The sequence below is a fragment of the Akebia trifoliata genome, unplaced genomic scaffold, assembly GCF_017979445.1.
Source record: "Akebia trifoliata isolate Shusen 1 unplaced genomic scaffold, ASM1797944v1 Contig00608_ERROPOS3031104, whole genome shotgun sequence".
Classification (NCBI taxonomy): domain Eukaryota; kingdom Viridiplantae; phylum Streptophyta; class Magnoliopsida; order Ranunculales; family Lardizabalaceae; genus Akebia; species Akebia trifoliata.
The window spans coordinates 408,415-428,916 of NW_028237131.1; the positions used below are offsets into that span (position 1 = coordinate 408,415).

Below are 20,502 nucleotides of genomic sequence, written 5' to 3' on the forward strand. Positions count from 1 at the left end.
TTCTAATAGATAATCACCTAGTGAAAATACATTTTCAAAATAGGGCGTCTTAATGGTTTTTTTTTCTAATGGATTGTGGCTTCAATTTTATTATCGAGTGTCATTCCATACGAAGGAATTCATCATTGTATGCGAAAACTCGTTATTTCATGTGATTATTTTTTGTTTTCCTAAGCATATGAGGTCTCTAGATTTTGTTGATTTATACAAATATTATCGGAAAACTTAAATTTATCTCAAAATTTTCATTTCTAGATCCCAAAGTTATGTTTTCCTAATGAATCAAGTATGAGTTGAGCGTGAGGGTTATTTTGATCACTTTGTCGATTTGTGTGAATTTTGGCGAGAGGTCTCACTTTTCTAGTATTAATGCAAGGTCTTTAAGGTCATCGAAATGTGTAGTTATCCTAAACGTGCATAATTTCTAAATTGGCATGTTAGAGAAGGAAAGAAACCAGAGAGGACTCTAAGCAAGAACTCAGATAAAAATGCAAGGTAATCGGGGAAGTTGAAACGAAATGGGAGGGGATCTTGTGATCTCTCAAATTTATTTGTGTTCATTATTAGAAATCCACAATTAGGTGACGGGTTGTCGGATTAGGCGGATAAAGAATAGGGTGCCTACAACTAAAAAAATCATCAATGGATCATTGGCACACACCATGAAAAAAGGCCATCTTCAACAGATCAAGATGTCAAAATTTTGATTATCAATTTTTTTTTTTTTTACAGGCTGAAACCTTTAAATTAATAGAGGATGGGAAAATTTTCATGGTTCTAAGCAAACGAGTTGGGGAACATAAAAATTTTTGATAGTCATGCACCATTGAAACTTGATTTCTAAAATTCGTGGGCCTTGGCCCATCAAATTTTACTATCAAAATTTTCGGGCCTGTGTGGATTGACTTTTCTAAGTACTTCTGACTTTTGCGGGGGGTCAGAAGCACTTTGAAGGTGTTTGGATAAATAACTCTTGGAAAGAACTACTTTACTGTGGAGTCATTTTAGTGCTTTTTCATAGAGTATCAATGGTGCTACTTCTCTAAACTACTCTTACGCGGAGCCACAAAATATTGTCAAAATGACAGGATTGGGACAAGTATGCCCTCATAAATTTTGAAAATTACAAACCTACCCTCAAAAAGGCAATTGGAATAATATTATATTACTATCCATTGATATGGTGATAGTCTTTTGGTGTAACATTTGGACAAGTATACCCCTCATAAATTTTGAAAATTACAAGCATACCTTCAAAAATGCAATTGCAGTAATACTATATTACTATCCATTGATGTGGTGGTAGCTTTTTGATGTAGCATTTGGGACAAGTATGCTCCTCATAAATTTTGAAAATTATAAGCATACCCTCAAAAATGCAATTAAATAATATTTTATTATTATCCATTGATGTGGTGGTAGCCTTTTAGTGTAGCATTTGAATTTGGATTTCTATCTCCCCCAATTGCTCACTCAATAATTTATCCATGAGCATTTCAACCATGGTTGAAATTTTCTTATTGCAATATTGATGTGAACAATTACACACAAATTTACTATCCATTGATGTGGTGAAAGCTTCTTCATATTTTTGTGGTTGTATATATTTGCTCACAATATCTTCTATTTTTTTATAATTGTTGGGTGTTTATATTAGTTTTTATGAATAAAAACAATAACTTTTATTTATTTTGAAGAATAATTTGTTGAATTATAATGTTAAAAATAATAACTAATACTTATAAGGGCATTTTGATCATTTTAACATAATCCAAAATAGTTTCCAAACACAAAATTCTATTAAAAGTACTTCTAACAGTACTTTTCAGAACCTGCATCCAAACACACAACAGTTATCCACCTACTCCAAACAGTACTTCAAATAGTATTGTTCTAAGTACTTCTGGTTCCTGTATCCACACGGGCCTTAGTGGTAGGCACTACACTGAGGCCTCAATCCTTCTGCCTTCCACCGTTCAAAGCCAAAACGGAGTTGAAGTGAAGCCTCCTAATCAAGATTTTCATCTCGATCATCAACATCAAGTTTCATCTCAAGGAGTGGATGCCCAAACAGCTCTCTACAAAAAAGAGTGCTTTCAACTTGGATTCAGTGGTCATATAAATTGAAATAACAATAATTTTCATTGTTCGTAATTTATAGATTATGCACTATCTTGTATGTAAGGTAATACCGCTTAATGTTTCTATTAAGACATGTTAAGTGATCAAATCAGACGACATACTACATTGTATTATCCCCGTGTTTAGCCTTTGCTAATCTTATTATACAGAAACATTACTTTAATTTGATTTTTGACATGTGGTTGTGCCTCTCTCTCTCTCTCTCTCTCTCTCTCTCTCTCTCTCTCTCTCTCTCTCTCTCTCTCTCTTTTTAGTTGAAAGTGAAAGAACGGTTGTTATGATAAAAAGTAATTTAGAAAGTTATGTTTACATCTTAAATTCTATTTAATTTAATTTTATATTTAATTTTAATATTGAAGTGTTATAAGAACAAGTTGATGCGCATATATGGTAATCGAAGTTCAGAAGTTATTAAACAAAAATTTGGTTGTCTTCAACTGTAGCTCCACATTTTGTAGCTCCGTGTAGCTCTTCTTCTAGAATTCATAAAACACCAAATTGAGAAAACAAGAAAAGAATAATAGTGACACCTCAGACTTCAACGTTTAGATCAGATTTAAAAAATAAAATAAAAAACATAAAAACATTTTTTTTCTTGATCAAACATTTGAAATGAATAGTCACTGTTCTCTCATACTTCAATGTGCGGATGTCTCTATCTGGATGACGTGGCACACTTTCAACCCTTGATAAGAGCTACAGGAACATAGCGCTACAGATGGGCGGAGCCAGGTTTTTCTTTCTTGTAGTGGGGGCAAACTATGGTCAGTCATATAGTTAAAGAACTTGAAGATGAATGGTTTTAAGGAGAAATTCAGAGGTTTATTTTTATTAGAAATTGAAAAAAAAAAAAATGATATTTAGGTCATTTCCAAAAAGTATATGAGAAGGTCCGATTAAGAGGTAATGTCATCAAAAAAATTTGAAGAGGGGGGGGGGGTTTAAATTGGACAGAGGTGAGGGGTGTGGGAGCAAATGGGAGAGAGGTGAGGGAGTGGGGACAAATGGGGTATGTAATTAGTTGAAAAGAGGGGTGTCTCAAAGTTCCGTGGGGGCAATTGCCCCTTACTAGCTCTACCCTGGCTAGAGATCGAGAATCTGCTCCCATTTTAAAATAATGACATATTCCTTTGACAGACTAACAAAAATGACCTAATTAAATGTACCTGACTTCTGACTTTTGCTAAAAAATCTGTCATCTTCAAGTTCTACTTTTATGTTAAAAAAGTGCTAATTTTCTAACTCAACCTGACAGAATAACGCAAAAACTCACTGACGTGTCATGTGCAAGAATTGTAAAATTTTTCCCTGGGGATACACAACTGCACATGTTTATGGGGATGTGAGTTCTATATCCCAAGGGAAAAATTTGTTGTTCTTGCACATGCCACATCAATGAGTTTAAGTTAGTCTGTCAGAGTTGAGTTAGAAAATCATTACACATGTTAAAATTAGGAGTCGTGATAACCAGACTCCCCCCACGTGGCATATTCAAAATACTCTCCTGACATGGCATGTGCTAGAACCATAGATCTTATGCCTTGGGATACTCATCTCCCCATCCCCATAAATATGGGCAGTTTTGTATCTTGAAAAAAAGAAAACATCTATGGTTCTAGCACATGCCACGTCAAGAGAGTGTTTTGAGTGTGCCACGTGGGGGAGTCCAGTTCAATGTTGTCTTTAACCTCGCGTGGAAAATTCGTATTTTTTCTGCCTAAAATTTCTATCTACTTTATCAAAAGTCTCATTTTATTGTTGAGCTCATAGTCACAAAATTTTCTAAGAAAATTCTGAAAAATTCACTGTAAAGTGGGTCTTGAAGATATCAATAATTAACAACAAAGTAAAAAAAAGTTGCTCATATTTCATAAAAAATCAACAATTTTTCGAAAGCTGGCGATTTTTATTTTTTATTTATTTATCTATACCTCCCTTGATTTTTTTTTTCCCCCACCTATTCTCCATTCAAATTTTCCCAAATTTATCTTAAATTAATTGAGTTATTGCTCCACTCAACTATATAATTTCCAAACCTATACTACACGACCATGCTTGAGTTTTGTATGTTGAAGGAGAAAGAAACTTTAGGTTAGAGAAAAATAAAGGGCTTTCAGCAAGAGATGAAAAATGTAGCAATGGGGTTTGTGTCATGGAAAATAAAGGGATATCAGCTGCAGGAAGACAGGGGATGTCACAACATTAAAAAAGGCCATACTTGACAGTCTAAAGCCATTAAAATTTTCATTGTCATTTTTTTTTCTGATGGACTGAAACAGTTAAATTAAAGGAGGATGGGAGAAATTCGATTGGCAAACTTAAATTTGACCTAAATCATTTATGCCCTCATGGGCAAACTCCCCTCCCCCCTTTTCGAAAGAGCAAGCTGACATGCTTCTGCCCAACGAAATTTAATTCTTAATAAGTAGCTTTAATTAAATCAAAGCATGCATGGTTAATGGGTTGATGGCATGATGGTTTAGGAATAATAGGGAAATTCCTCACTCTCACTTAGTCTAAAATTGAGGTAACAAATAAATACTAGGAAATATGAGAGAGAGAGAGAGAGAGAGAGAGAGAGAGAGAGAGAATAAAGGATTAATTGTTTCTAAGAAAGCATGTTAGACGAGGACTTTATTAACGTGGTACAAAACAAAACAAAAAAAAATAGCCACCCATTAAGTCAAAGAAATACTAGTCGTGTCCAATGCGACCAAGGCAAGCATAAAGGTACACCTTATACACTTTATTCCATCAATTTTGTAATTTCTTTTCTCCTCCTACAAGAAAGGAATGAAGAATTAAGGTGTGGAAAAGACAAAAGTAGCATTTGGACTGATATGCCTTCCTCCAATTCCTTGTTTAGAGGCTGAAAGGGAAGAAGGTTTTCTTGGAACTATTATTATAAAAAAATATATTGTATATAACATTTTAAACTTTTGGGAAAGTTCTGAATTGGTCCATTATAAAAGGATTAAGAAGATCTAAATTTAAAACACTCAAATTTACAAAATAGAAAAAAAAATCAATTTTTCAAAATGAGTTGTTGTTAGATATTTATCAGGAACGGATCAAAGGACATATGAAAAAACATATGTAAAAATAATGTAACATTAATAAAATTTCTAAATATGGGTTAGAAGTTTGGGATTGAGCTGATTTTTTGTGAGGATGATCTCTATGATGGGAAGATCATCCAGAAAAAAAAAAATCAGTCCAATCTGAAACTTCTAATCCCATTAAAAGTGATTTAGAATGTGGACCGTCGATTTTCTGTCAATTTTTGTCAATAATATGTAAATCACTTTTGATGGATTTAGAAGTTTCAGATTGAGCTGATTTTTTGTGATGATGATCTTCTCATCATGGTGACCATCCTCACGAAAAATCAGCTCAATATAAAACCTCTAAACCATATTTTGAAAAACCATTGTATTAGATGAATCATTGAGATTCGCATTGACTATCTTGCTAAATTGTAGGATGACACTCCATCTCAGTTATGAAACCATGGGTTAAAAACAGATCACTTTTTTATTTTTATTTTAATATAATTTTTCCCTTTGGTGGACAACACTTTTTAAACTAATCCTAATAAAAACTTAGTGGGCTCAAATTGGATTCAAGTCTTATAAAAATATAAATTCATGCATATTTTGAAGTCATTTGGAGCCATCTAATATTACTTTTCATCAAAATATGGGTCCAATCCCTATCTTAGTTGAAACGATTTACCTGCTTCGTCATTAATGGTTGCATTGACAATTATCTTTGTTCTGAAATCAGTATCGATAGTTACGTTTCAAGCGACAATGAAAATAATAATAACGACAATTACATAATAGCTACATTTGTAATGAAGGCAAAAGCAGTCAAAGCAGAAATAGTATTAGTTCCACTGGCACAAATAAAAGTTTTTCAAAATAATAATTTTTCTATCATAAATAGTTTAAAGAAATTATGTAAATTACCTTCTTTGAATCATGTCTATTGCACTGAAAACTAATAATATTCCTTTCTCAAATTGGAGTTGGGTCCAACTGCTGATCACAACGTGGAAAATACCTATATTTGATGGCCCAAGGCCGTTGAATTTTATAAAATTTGACGGGCCAAGGTTTCGAATTTTTCATCGTCAATATTTTTTTTTTACAAACTAAAACCGTAAAATTAATGGAATATGGGAGAAATTTGTTGGCTCTAAACCGTTGAATTAGGGAACATAAAAAAATTTCAACCGCCATAGGCCATCGAAATTCGATTTATAAAATTTTTCGATTTTCACTTAGTGGATTCTGATTGTCTAGGTCCAATCCATGGAGAATGTGCCACACTGCCACGTATCTTGTAGGGTAATAGCAGTCCAACTCCTTGTTTCGTAGGATCCAGATAGACTATTTTATGATCAATTGGATCAAATTCAATGCCCTAGGTCAAGTATTCAATTTTTCTTCTTTTAAATGGAAGAAATATTACGGAGATAATAAAAAATAGACCCCTGAATTTCTTTATTTATTGCCACTTGCTCCGTTGATAGCTCACCTGCTTCAATTATAATTCTATAATCTATGTTTCGTCAGTGGAACCTAATAATTCAAGTGACTAGATTATTAAAGCTTTTCTCATCTCATCTTTCCTCTCTGCATCTCTCCTATTCAGAAGAAACCCTAATCCATAGGCGACTGCGAAACAGGTACGAACCAAAATCCTCTCTCTTAAAAATATATTATTATTATTATTGTGTTTAAGATTTTAAACTTCAGGGAAAAGTCTGAATCAGTGCAGGTAACTAATCCCACAATAGAGAGAAGAGAAGAGAAGAGAAGATATAAATTACCAAAACTCTTGTAAGTTGTAAGTGGTTATATTTTCTTTCCATTTGGTTTTAATCATTTCTTTTAATTTCCTTATTTTAATGGGTGGGTTGGGTTCTGTTGACGCAAGAAATAACACAAGATCAAAATCCAACTGTTGGTAGTTATTCTTAAGATAATTATCATAGGGATTTGCAAAAAATCCTAACCGTTGGATTATTTGGTTAGTCAAGCGTATGTTGTTCTCTTTTTTTCTTTAATTTTTTGGGAAATTTTTTTACTTACCTTTCTTGATAATGAACCATATTTAATACACTTCTCTCAATTGCAAATAAAAATGAGTTGCCTTACTGATCATGGTCACCTAGTCAATCAATAAATATACAGATCAAATAGTCTATATAGTTGTCATGACTCATGTGGATTGCAAATAAGGTCTTTCATACGAATCGTAGATTTGCACACCTTGGGATACACAATTGCACTTCCCCATTAAAAATGTATCCCGAGTGACTTGTGTATCCCAAGGGGTGTAGATCTACAGTTCTTGAACATGTCACATCAAGAGTGTCAGTTGAGTATGCCACATGGGTAAGTCAGATTATCAAGAGTTTTTGCAAATTTCAATAGGAATATCAATAACCCTTTTCCCATCAATGCAGACCACATGAGTAGTAGCACTTTAAAATCATGTCCCTCATGGACACTTTACCATATTAAGAGTCCCTGCTAGGACGTATATGAGAGGAGACAGAGGGGGATGGCGGTACTTATAGAATCTCCTATCACCTTAAACAATCAATTCATTCAACTTTGATGAGTCAATTTTTTCAGAGACAAAATGTCGTGCTCTTATTATACTATACCACCAAAAGAGTCCCTACCTCTTCGCACAAGAGCACTCTAAAATTGAATCTTCATCTTTCTTATGTACGATCAAACAACAAAAATATCAAATCTTGATTTTATTAGCACATTATAGTTGTTTTTAAGTGATGTAGGGCATCTATAGTTCTAGTTAGAATCTTAAGTAGTTTCCTAGTTCTAGTAGGATTTGTTTTATTTTCTAATTTTATTAGGATATCTATTTTCATAGTTACTTTAGGTGTATTATTCTTCGTTAGTTTCTAAATTATTTTGAAGTTTCTACTTTTGCCTAAATTCATGTTTAATCTTTAAGCTATAATTAGAAATGATTTTTAAGTGTCCAAATTAAGTTATATTAAGTTTAGAAAGTTGGTATTATATTATAGATAGATTAAAAAGTTATTTTTTAGTAGTTTAAAATATTTATAAATTATTATGATGAAGTTACTTATATTAGGATCTTAAAAAACGAAATTCAATGAAAAAAAAAATATATCAATCAATTCACTTTTCTCTTTTTATTACTTTTTACCTCTTTGAATTTTTGTTTTGATCGGCAAGCTCGGGTTGGAGGATCCCTCTCTTTTATTCATTAAACTCAAACATAGTTACATGAAAGATCTCCGGTTACAATGTTCATAAGATCTCGAGGTATTGAATCAACATCCTCAATTACAAAAAAAAAAAAAAAAAAAAAAAAAAAACTCATTCCCTAATCCAAAAACACCGCATATGACGAACAAAATAAATTGAGGGAGAAAAAGAATTCCTTTTTCATTGTTTTCCTTCCATATTTATAAAAGAAGAAAGAAATCAATCCTACTCTAATTGGCATACTTACATAAAAGAAACAAATTCATATTCTAATTGCATATTTACTATAAATTGTAAATATTATTTATAGTAAGTCTAAAATAGTAAAATCTTAGTCATTTCTTAATTGGATTAAGAATCCTAATTACATTAAGAATAATGTTGAAGTAACATTGTGAAGGACATTGTTGTGCACAGAACCATTGATGCTTTCATCGAGATCTCACTCGTATATCGATGAAAAACATCTATTGGTTCTAACACACATCCACGTCAGTCGATGTCCCCCACAATCCTAACCGTTGGATTATTTTATTGAAAATAAAAATGAGTTGCCTTATTGATCATGGTCACCTAGTCAATCAATAATAAATATACAGATCAAGTAGGATCTAAGTGTTTCAAATGTTCCTCAGTTTAGGATTGTATAACTTATTTGCAAAAATATATCAAGATGCATTATATTAAAGACCAAGAGATAAAACATACATTTTGATTTAAATTCTGCTCTGCCACCAATAATTTTCTTTCATCACACATGTGACCACAACATGAAAAAAGCTCATATTCGACAGCCAAGTACATTGCATTTCATAAAATCTGACGGATTAAGATGTCGAATTTTTCATTGTCGAATATTTTTTTTCGATGGGTCAAAACCGTCAAATTAATGAAGGAGGGGAGAAATTCGATGGCTCTAAGCCATCGAATGCGGTTAAATCTGGGGAACATAAAAAATTTTGATGGCCCTTGATCGTTGATATTTGATTTCTAAGCTTTGGTCTGTCGAATTTTCTTGTAGAATTCTCCAATTTTCATGTAGTAGGCACTAAGTGAAAAAAGGGTAAATTTGATGTCAAGGTCCATCGAAATGACTTGGATTTAGCTAAATCCACGGACCTTGCATCGAATTTACCCTTTCTTCACAGACTTTTACTGGCGTTTGTCCATTAACCCCTTCAAGTTGGACGGCCATTTGGGAAGGCCTAGACGTTAAACAGGAGAGTTCGGCAGAATCTGACAATACACAGTCACAGACCCCTACTGGTGTTTATCCGTTAACCCCGTCAAGTTGGACGGCCATTGGGGAAGGCGTAGACATTAATAAGGGAATCTTTAACGTTCCCCCAATGTCGTCGTTATCTCGACATCTGTCTTTCGGTTATCCACAACTTATGGTCATATGATACTTAACGGTCAACATCGAAATTGACTGTGTGATCTTAAAAAAAAAAATGTACATATATGGTTGATGGCCTTTATATGTACATTATAACGTATACCTACATAAAAAAAAAAAATATTATTTGTTTATTCTTTTTAAATGAAAACAATATTATAGAAATAATATTTATTTTATTTTATTCAATAGGAAAAGTCAACTTGCATGAAAGCTGTAAATGGGTACCCAATTATCCGAGGAAAAAACTTTGAAGCGGGCAGCCCGCTTTAAAATTCTGAAGGAGCCCTCTCCACTGAATTACACGTGGGATTTTTAAGGAGGTGTTTCAAATTTTAATAAAAATGTAGGTGTGAAATAAATTCAAAACTCTAAGTGTGAGGGTTCCTTCAAAATTTGGCCGTTTCAAAGTCAGACTCATTATTGGATGGATTAGTTGCTTTTGAGTACTACAAACATGGATATAATTGACAAATAGACATGGGGACTCACATATGCAAAATCTTGTGAGAAAAACTAGATATTGACAATATCAGCCAAGTCAGTAAAACTTGTTCGTGTCAATTGAGATTTTTTTATATTTTAATTAGAATAGTTAATTTTTAAAAAAATCAAGCATGTAATATATAAATAAAATATGATTTTATTACTAAACATCTTCTAATCTACCTTATTTTCTTTAAAAAATTATAATTATTTTTATATAAATATTTATGAAAAAATAATTGTAAACTGAGTTAAATGATTTATCTCATACAAGATGGCTCGATCTCATTCATGAATGAGACAAGACGTCAATCTAAGTTTTGAAACCTTGGTTTATAATAAAATGTTTTTTAAAACTTTAGTCTTCAGCCTCTAGATTCTAGTTCTCTCAACTTTCAAATCACTATAGCAAGTTATGTACTTTCGACTTCATTGTTGTCTTGTTTTGCATCGAATTGGCTCATTTGAAACTAGATGACTCAATTAAGATAATGTGAAATGATGATATTTGATTTATTCTTTATGATGATTACATGAACCTAATAGGATTTAAATAGAAAATAATAGCAAATTAGATAACCACAATCAATTTAAATCTCTAACTAATCTACTATATCTAAATATTCATAGATATGATTCGGTGTATTGTTGTACACCTTATTACAATGCTTCACATCTAATACTAACATTCCCCCTCAAATTAATGGTGATCAAGGATCAACTTTAGTTTATTAAAAAATCAATAACTTCTAAGAGAAGGATTGTCAAAGAGGTGTCTTCAATCCTAATACGAGTTGAAGAAACGATGTTGATGTTGTTAAAATCCATGAAATTTGCTTAACTTGTTGTGATTGTTTGCCCCAAAAAAAAAAATGATGTATCTAAATCAGAATGTTCATGAGAGGAGGAGCTAACTGCTCAACTCAAATGGGCCATGATCGATTTTAGCTAGATCGAAACCTGGCGGACTTTAATCAGAAAAGGGGTCTCTAACGGGTTAGAAAAATGAGCTCAATATCGGCTCCATAGGCTCAATCATTGGCAATAACCTCTATTGGGTCTTAAACATGAAAATGGGTCTCTATGGACCATAATGAGTTTGATCATAAATTATTGTAAGGCTCATGTGCATCTAGGGAGCTTTGGGCAATATCAAACTCATAAGCATTTTTATTTAACAAAATGAATTTTGGATTTAAAAATGGGCCTCGCTTGTTTGGGTTGTGTTTGGACTCAAACTTGGATGTTGCCATGGTTGTGGATTGAATTGATGTATAAGTTGGGCTTTGGAGTTATTGTATTCCATATATGAGATGCACCAAATTAGTCTTGCTTATATACCCATTACGATATCTTGTTAGACCCTGAATTTCGAATCCAATGACCCGACTCAATATTTTCGTCCAATTCAAATATTTAAAACTAAGGTGTGATTGACATAACATTTAATTGAATTTAAAAATATTAATTAGTTAAAGTCAAATAAATATATAAATAAAGAGAAAAAAAAAAACATATTAATTTCTAACAGCTAACTAGTTTTAAGATACTTAATATTTTGAAAATTTTTAAATCGGTGTAGAAAATTTATATCGATATTCATAATATAAATTCAGAAACTTTAAGAAATATAGTAATAATTTAAAAATATATTCATGACTAATAAAAATACAAAACACCTCCAAATATGATAAAATCTATTTTTTTAAATCTAACCTACTAATATTCAATGAACTCAGAAAACTCTAATTTGTATAATTTTTAAAGAATTCGTTTAAAGGAATCTCATACTCTATATTCAAGAGTAAAAATTAAGGATTATGAAAATAATAAATAAATAATTCACTATATGGTATTTTCAATGAGAATATTTCACAATATAAGTTTTAATTAAAAATTTCCGCGTACTTTGAAACCTGATATGTTTTCGGTGTAAAACTCATATAAATTTCATTTTATCAATTTTTTTAAAAATCAAAACAGAGAAAAAATAGATAGAAAACTCCACAACTTTCATGTTTTACACATTTTCAAAATATGAATAAAAATATGTGTGATTTTGATTGGAAATCAACAATACAATATTTCAGTACAGAAAACAATTATAAATTTTCATCAATGAAAAATACGTTAAAAATACTAAATGATAAAGAAAATTCCTAAAACAATTCTTACAACTTCTCAGGCATATGAGAAACCTATGATAAAAATTTCAAGTAAAAAGCTTTTTTATGGAGATCATGAAAATTACAAAACTATAAAGGTCAAATGATCCACCAAAACTTTATTTATTCATCAAAACAAATTCTTCTTAAAAGTATATTCAATGAATAAATCATCACTCCAATTTAGAAAAAGAAATTATATCTTTAAATAAATAAATAAGTAAAAGATAATAATTTCCTAAAATTTTTTGTCCACTCCCGTTAGGCTAATTTCCCGGGTGAACATAACTTGAAAATGATAATCGCAAGGGTGAGTTTCATAAATCTAAAATATTTCATACAAAATTAATTAATCCTAGTATATTTATTTACAAGACAATCACTGATGCAAAAAAAAAAAAAAAATGTGAATGCATGACGTCTACACAACTAAACTGACTATTACCTGCATCAGTCAACCGTGAAGTATGGTGCGATCAATTACCCAGCTCAGCCAATCGTTACGTCATCTCTATACACAAGATCTTCTTCCAATTACAACTCGCTCTCATCATTGTATGAAATGCATGATTATAATATAATTCACCACACTTTATGCAAAAGTATGATTATTCAAGAATTAAATCACAAATCTATATTAACATTCAAAAGCATAATTATTTATGTAAATTTATTTGAGATAATTAGTCTATAGAATACAAAAAATTTCTATTGATCCCATAAGTATATTTTTTGTAGATCAAAAATTCAATTTTTATTAAAAGGGAAAGAAATTGTAATAAAGTACTTAGCTAATTTTTTTATATATAAATTGTAAAAGATCCAACAAAACTCCCTTACCCAAATCGCAATACTACTCAAATTAGGTTTTCTTTATGAAAAGAAACTTGGGTCCACCTCTTTGTTTCCTATGTTGCCCGGTTCATCTTCTGTGAAATCTTAATCAATTTTATTTTGAGTTTCAACTTTTAAGTCTTAATAAAACCTTTGTAAAAATCAAAGATTTCAATGAAAAAACTAGACGACGACTAGTGATAAAGAAACTTAAGAAAGTAAAAGACTACAATGGGATTAGAGTTTTAGTATTTATGGAGTTAAAAGGACGTAACGGTCATTATTCAATTTGTTTTGTTTTAATTGAATAATCCATGTCCTGAATTTCAATTTTCACGATCTTATAGTCTATTTCGGTGCGAATCTAATGGTATATCGATTTTGTTAAATTCCAACTTTAAAAAAAAATTCTCCTATTTGTTGACCTACAAATTTTCTCAAGACACGTGTTTAAAAATCCTGGGCGTTACTTGTCTTGCCCAACAACTAGAACTGATCTTTTCTTCACATTTTTTCTTTTCCTTCCTAGAGTTGGCAAATCAAAAATGTCAGGAATCTTAAGAGGTGGGCTTTATCTCCAACAAGTAATCTTTTAAGAAATGTTTGTTGAGGTAATGCTTGGATGATCTTCAGAGAGGAGTCATAGATTTGATGTTGTTGTTCGTATGGAGCCAACTTTTTTTTTCTTCTTCTTCTAATTTTAAATTTGCATGTGTATGTCTTTCACAGTAGATATTTGACGAAAATTTTGAACAAGAATAGGTGATCTTTTGATGTGTCGATGTAGGGATTTAGATGACAGAAGTTTTGAGTGCTCATGTGATGTTTGATGAAATATAAAAAAGATATGCAATTCTATGAAATAGATGAATGGGATTCCGCTGGCTATATGATCACATCGTTGGCAAAAGAACGACGCAGCGGGATCGTTGTGCTCATTGGTGCTTGAGCTCTCATACCATGTGAAATGCTAATATTTGATTTATTCTTGAAGATGATTACATGACCAAAATATGGTTTATATAGAAACTATTAACAAACACTAACAGATTAGATAATCACAATCTGTTCAAATCTCTAACTAATCTACCATACTTAAATCTCCATAAATCTTCATAGATATGACTCAATATATCATTGTACACCTTGTTACAATGCTTCACATTTAACCAATAATACAGATTCTTAAACCTCCTCCTTAGCATGGGTTCAAATCTCGTATGAGACCAATGTAACTTGCCCAAGTCATCTCAATATCATTTAGATGATATTTTGAAAATCTCATCCGAGTTGGTAAAACTCGATCGAATCAATCAAGATTTTGTTTATTTTAATTAAAATAATTAATTTTGTTAGAATTTTAATATTTATTATCAAAATAAAATATGAATTTATGATTAAACATATTCTAATCTTCCCTATTTCATAAAAACATTTATAAATTATTTTATATAAATATACATGAATAGATAAAAAAGCTAATATTCGTACCCCAAGTATTACTTATTACACTCCAATTAAAAATAAAAAAGATAAGTGTATGGTTGATAATAAGTAAAAGTTGGGCTGGGATGTTAATAGAAGCTCTCTTATGGTAAACAACTGAACTTGTTTGAATGTGTTATAATGCTTTGTACATTGAATTATAATTTGAGCCAAAACTCTATTATATTTGAAAGGTGTGTTTTACTTTAAGAAATTGGAGTGTAATAAGTAAAAGTTGGGGTGCCAATAGAAATTGTCATAAATTGTAAACCAGAGTTCAATGCTTTATATCATCCAAGACAACATGAAAGAGACGCAACATCAAAATAGCCAAAATATTTGGCCAAGCACAATACAACCGTTAGATCTGCATAGATTTAACGGTGGAGATCGTTTAAAAATGATCTTTTGTAAAGTTTAATTTAATTACATCCTCCCACCCCTCAAATTGCATTGCTGACCCCATACTTTTTCTCTTCCCTCTATCACATAACATGCATTCTCCCCCTCTCTTTACAATCCCTTGTTTCCTGAATTTCTAATTATTTTTTATTTTTTATTTTTCTATTTTTCACTTCAAGTGAGAAATTATGTGGATGATGACAGGGAAATATAGAAAAGATAACAAGCATACATACATGTATTATTGTAATTACACAGAGAAACTTTAAACTTTACTAACAAAAATGTACACTTGTATTGTTGTAATTACACAGAGAAGTTTTACAAGAAAATGGCGGAAGCAGTTGTTAGTGTTTTAGTAGAAAAATTGCTTGAAAGTCTCTTAAATGAAGGGCGTCAAGTGCTTGAATTCCACAAACAGTTCAGGAAAATGCAAAAAGAGCTTCCTCACATGCAAAGCTTTCTCGAAGTCGCAAATAACATGAGGCTAAATGATCGAAAGGGACCTTTAAAAATTGTTGCAAGGGAACTAACAGAATTATTATATGAAGCTGAGAACATTACAGAAGATTGTGAGTTGTTTCTAAGAAGACGACAAAGACGAAGACGGAAATACAAGTTCCTGTGTTGCATCTCTCTTTCATTATTAAAACATCGTTATCAAATGGGAAATAGATTGAGTGAAATAAATCAAGAAATAGGAGATCTTAGAGAGAAAATGAAAACTTACCTGCCTTCAACTGTCAATCTTCCAAGTAATGAACGTGCCGGAGCTAGTCGACCAATAAGATATCCAATCAGGGTGGATGATACTGAAATAGTAGGCCTAGAAGATGATGCGAAGAAAATTAAACAATGGGTCATGGATGCAAGTGGACCCATGAGGGTCATTGGGATTGTGGGGATGGGCGGAATAGGTAAAACGACCCTTGCTCAAAAGATAATGAATGATCTTCAATTGAAGGAAACCTTCAAATGTATGCTTGCGACAGTTTCCCAGACCGTCAAATATGATGAATTAATCAAAACTCTTTTAAGAAAACTGAATGTGGACAAGAATTTATCAGACATTGATGTCGGTGATCTATTGGAAGAACTACATAAACAATTGGATGAGAAGAGATACTTGATAATCTTGGATGACGTTTGGAGAATAGATGAAGGGTCATGGTGGGAGAGCTTGAAGTCCACTTTGTCTCATACAAACAAAGGTGGTTGTGTTATTGTTACGACAAGGAATGAGGTAGTGGCACGATCAATGGGGGCCATTGAGAAGCACATACATCGTCCAAAAGTTCTTTCCAATGGAGATGATTGGTCATTATTTGCCAAAATAGCATTTGCAAACAATGGAGGTCAATGTCCAAATCCAAAAATAGAGCACATCGGCAAGGAGATAGTTTCTCAATGTAAAGGGCTTCCTTTGGCAATCAGAGTTGTTGGTGGGGTGATGATAGGGAAAGGGGACTTCGTCCACGAATGGAAAAGAATATCTAGGCATCTAAAGCACGCATTGGCAGTCCAAGATGAGTTGATTTTTTCTCCATTGCACTTAAGTTATGAAGAGCTTCCTAAGCATTTGAAGCCTTGCATGTTGTATTTCGCAGCATTCCCAGAAGATTATGTGTTAAATATTTATGAAATAGTTTCGTGGTGGATGGCTGAAGGCTTTGTTCGAGAAAGGGATGGAAGGACTGCAAAAGAGATTGGAATTGAATACATTGATGAATTAATCGGTCGTAGTTTAATATTGGGTGTAAAGATGGAATACCATGAAATGAGAATTGCAAGATGTAAAATCCATGATATGGTACGCGACATGATTATAAAGATTGCCAAGGAAGAAAATTTTTGGGGATTGGATGATAGGGGCATGCCATCCTGTACAAACGATTCACGCAGACTACATATTGATAATTCGAAGATTGATCAAATTAATCCCCAATTGTTGCGGACAATGATCGGGATGGATTTGTGTGAAGAGGAGTTTGCGTCAAATGTTGGACCCAAATTACCGCAATTAAAATGGTTGAGGGTTTTATTCATCAGTTTCAACATCAATAACATTTCAGAAAATGTCCCTTCCAAGGTGAATTGGTGGAGTGAGATAGGATCTCTGTCACATGTAATTTGTCTCACAATAGTAAGGTCGCATTTGGATGAACTTCCGGATTCTATAGAAAATCTTCATAACCTTCGATCTCTTGTTCTACGTGGGTGTGATAACTTAAAAAGGCTTGCCAGACAGGTGACGACTTTGGAGAAACTAAGCAAGTTGCTTTTAATTGAATGTGAACAAATAGATTATCTACCCAAAGAAGTTAGAAATCTAGTGAACCTCACAGAACTTTGGGGGTTTAGGCTTGCAAATTCCAATGTTGAAGATGGGTGTCACCTTTCTGACTTGAAAACGTTGACACTACTCAGAGAACTCTGGATTATCATCGATTCAGAAGATCATTTAAAAGAAGAGGAACTGAAAGTCTTATCTGAGCTTAGACAACTTAAGTTGTTAGTGGTAGAATTCAAAGTTGGGATAAGTGAGCAAATCATAGGGAAAGTTGATTATGAGATTCCTCCTCTTCAGAAGCTTCAAGATCTACGATTCATAATGTATCCAGGAGAAACGACACCAGCATGGATCAATCCAACTACTCTTCCAAATTTGCAACGACTTATAATTTATTCTTCAAGAAACATTACTGGAATGAATACAAAGTTCTTTGGGAATGACAATGTGGTTTGGGAATTAGAGAACTTAATCTTGGATATTTTGCCAAAGTTGGAGATAGATTGGCTTAGGATGAAAAAGGCAATGCCATTCTTAAGACAACTTAAAGTTGATAATTGTGACAAACTCACGTCACCTCCTTGGAATTATGATGACAGCACTTGGGTGAAAGAAGAGGAGCATGAAGAAGAAGAAGCAGATGAAGAAGAAAGTAGGCTTTGAAGCAGGACGACTGGGAAATTAAACTCCTTGGATCTATCTCATATGGTGAGAATCTCTTTGACTAAGGAACTGCATGCTCGCTTTTTATTTATTGATTGTGTGTTTACTTGTTTATTTGTTTGTTTGTTTGTTGTAATGTGAACCTTGAAATAAATCATCAACTGTTGTCTGCTACAATGATATTAAATGTGAGTAGATGAATTAATTAATCTTATTGTCTGTCTATTTTTTTTTTCCAATCAAGAAACAGAGGTCTTCACTAGTATTAATTCCAGAAAGAAATTTATTTATTGATGTGTGTGTGAAGAGGGGGCTGCACGTGCCCCGTACAATTGCATTCCATATTACTTCATGATGTACACTTTCTGCATTTTATCATCTAACAGTAAGCCCATAAATGGCTTAGTAACACACGTGCAAGGGGCCAAGTTAAGTCTGATCTTCCTTGTTCTTCTATAAGGTAAGATAAGTTGGTTACTATTCAAAGGAAATTCACATTGACTTAGTGGTTGCAATCATCCAATCAGGTTGGATTTGATCTGGGAGAGCTCTTAGTAGGGTCCATTGTCTGAACCCCTGATTTTGGTGTTACATATGTTGATATTCAGGGTGAGAAAGGGGCTCAAATTCTTGTTAGCCCAGAAATGGTTGATTTTCTTGTGTCATCATTTGTCTTCCATTATTAAATAAAAAGTGGTGAACTCAACACCGGTAAAACCTACCTATTTTCAATTTTTAAGTTTTTCTGATTAAAATACAATGGAAAGATCGACTAAAATCTTTAGATGACGACTTGTTTAGATGATTTCAATTCAAAAGAACTATTCTTAATTGATTTTCATTTAAAAATTAAAAAAAAAAATTAAATAAATAAATCCTTAAAAATGGTTTCTTCTTTTTCCTTAAATCCTTTCTAATAGAATTGAGTCTCCAAAACTCGATTGAGATGTTAAAAATTCAATTTTTTGAAGAAAACGATGAGTTTAAATGATTAGGGCATTCAATCGTGAAAAATGTGAGAGATGAGGTCTAGTTAAGCAATCGCTGAAAACTTAGGACTATTTAGAAAGATGCCCTTCCACAAGGGTCTTTTAAGTAATTTTCCCAATATTCTTTGGAATTGAAGCATCATTGAGGGTCTATGTCCTATAAATATGCCTATTCAAATTAGTTGATTTGATCAGATATAGCTAGATGACTTATATTTTGTATTTACTTGGTCTTAAAATTTCCCAATGCTAAGACTTCAATTGTTGTTATTGTTTTTCTTTATTCCAAAGGACACTACCAAAATTAAGTTGTAGTACAATGTAACTAAACAAACCAAATTAAGATCTTGCTAATTAAGATCAACCAAATATGTCAAAGTATCAAACATAATGAGATTTGTTGAAGCCCATTTAATTCAATCCCAATGTTTTAGGTAAAGGATAAATAAATAAATAAAAGAAAAGGAAAAGGAAAAGCAAAAAAAGAAAATCAGAATCCAAGATATAAAATAAATAAAAGAATCTAATAAAACTTTCAAAAATGAATCAACTATTGAAACAAAATTGAAGTATGAAAACAGAGAGGAAGAATAGCAACAAGTTGCTTATTAACTGCCAATACCCAATTTTTTTTTTCCATAAATTTTGGTGTGATTTGTGGGACATTTTAAAATTCTCCTTGATATCTAAGCTTGAGAGCTATAATTTCATCTCCCAACCTCTGTTTTTAGTTACTATCATAGAAAATGGTGGCAAACTTGGGCAATTAAGTATTTGATGATACAAGATAGTAACAACAATACTTGCAAAAATTATGTATCAAATTGGCCTGTAAAAGTCAGAAAATAAACATAAGAGTTTATATTGCCACACCAACTTTTCTTATAACACATAAAACAATGAAATTAGAAACCGTGTTTAGGTTCTGATAACTTTCTATTGTTTTATTCTTATTGTTTGAAACGATTAAAATATTTTTACAGAATAGCACACATATAAGTCATCAAGACCCATATTATGAAAATATCATGAATCATCTAGGATCTTAGATGAATCATTGAGATTCGCATTGACTATCTTGCCAAATTGTAGGATGACACTCCGTCTCAGTTATGAAACCATGGGGTAAAAAACATCACTTTTTTATTTTTATTTTAGTATAATTTTTCCCTTTGGTGGACAACACTTTTTAAACCAGTCCTAATAAAAACTTAGTGGGCTCAAGTAGGATTCAAGTCTTATAAAAATATGAATTTAGCATATTTTGAAGTCATTTGGAGCCACCTAATATTACTTTTCATCAAAATATGGTCCAATCTCTATCTTAGTTAAAACGATTTGCCTACATCATCATTAATGGTTGCATTGACAA

The 20,502-nt window shown here is 32.1% G+C and overlaps 2 protein-coding genes across 2 annotated transcripts in view; both read left to right on the top strand.

Moving 5' to 3' along the window:
- Positions 1-6,757: 6,757 nt before the first annotated feature.
- The window catches only part of LOC147381248 (disease resistance RPP13-like protein 4), a 45,571-nt gene continuing 31,826 nt past the window's right edge, over positions 6,758-20,502 (top strand). The window contains exon 1 of the mRNA XM_086430638.1: positions 6,758-6,835. The gene's annotated coding sequence lies outside the window, so the exon portion shown is untranslated. The remainder of the gene's footprint in view (positions 6,836-20,502) is intronic.
- On the top strand, positions 15,375-18,355 carry LOC147381249 (disease resistance RPP13-like protein 4). Its single transcript, XM_086430639.1, has one exon. The coding sequence runs from the start codon at positions 15,520-15,522 to the stop codon at positions 18,139-18,141; it is 2,622 nt and encodes an 873-aa protein (XP_086286765.1). The 5' UTR covers positions 15,375-15,519; the 3' UTR covers positions 18,142-18,355.

Excerpts from the sequence above, each read along its gene's own strand:
- LOC147381249 (XM_086430639.1), top strand. The coding sequence starts at position 15,520 with ATGGCGGAAGCAGTTGTTAGTGTTTTAGTAGAAAAATTGCTTGAAAGT.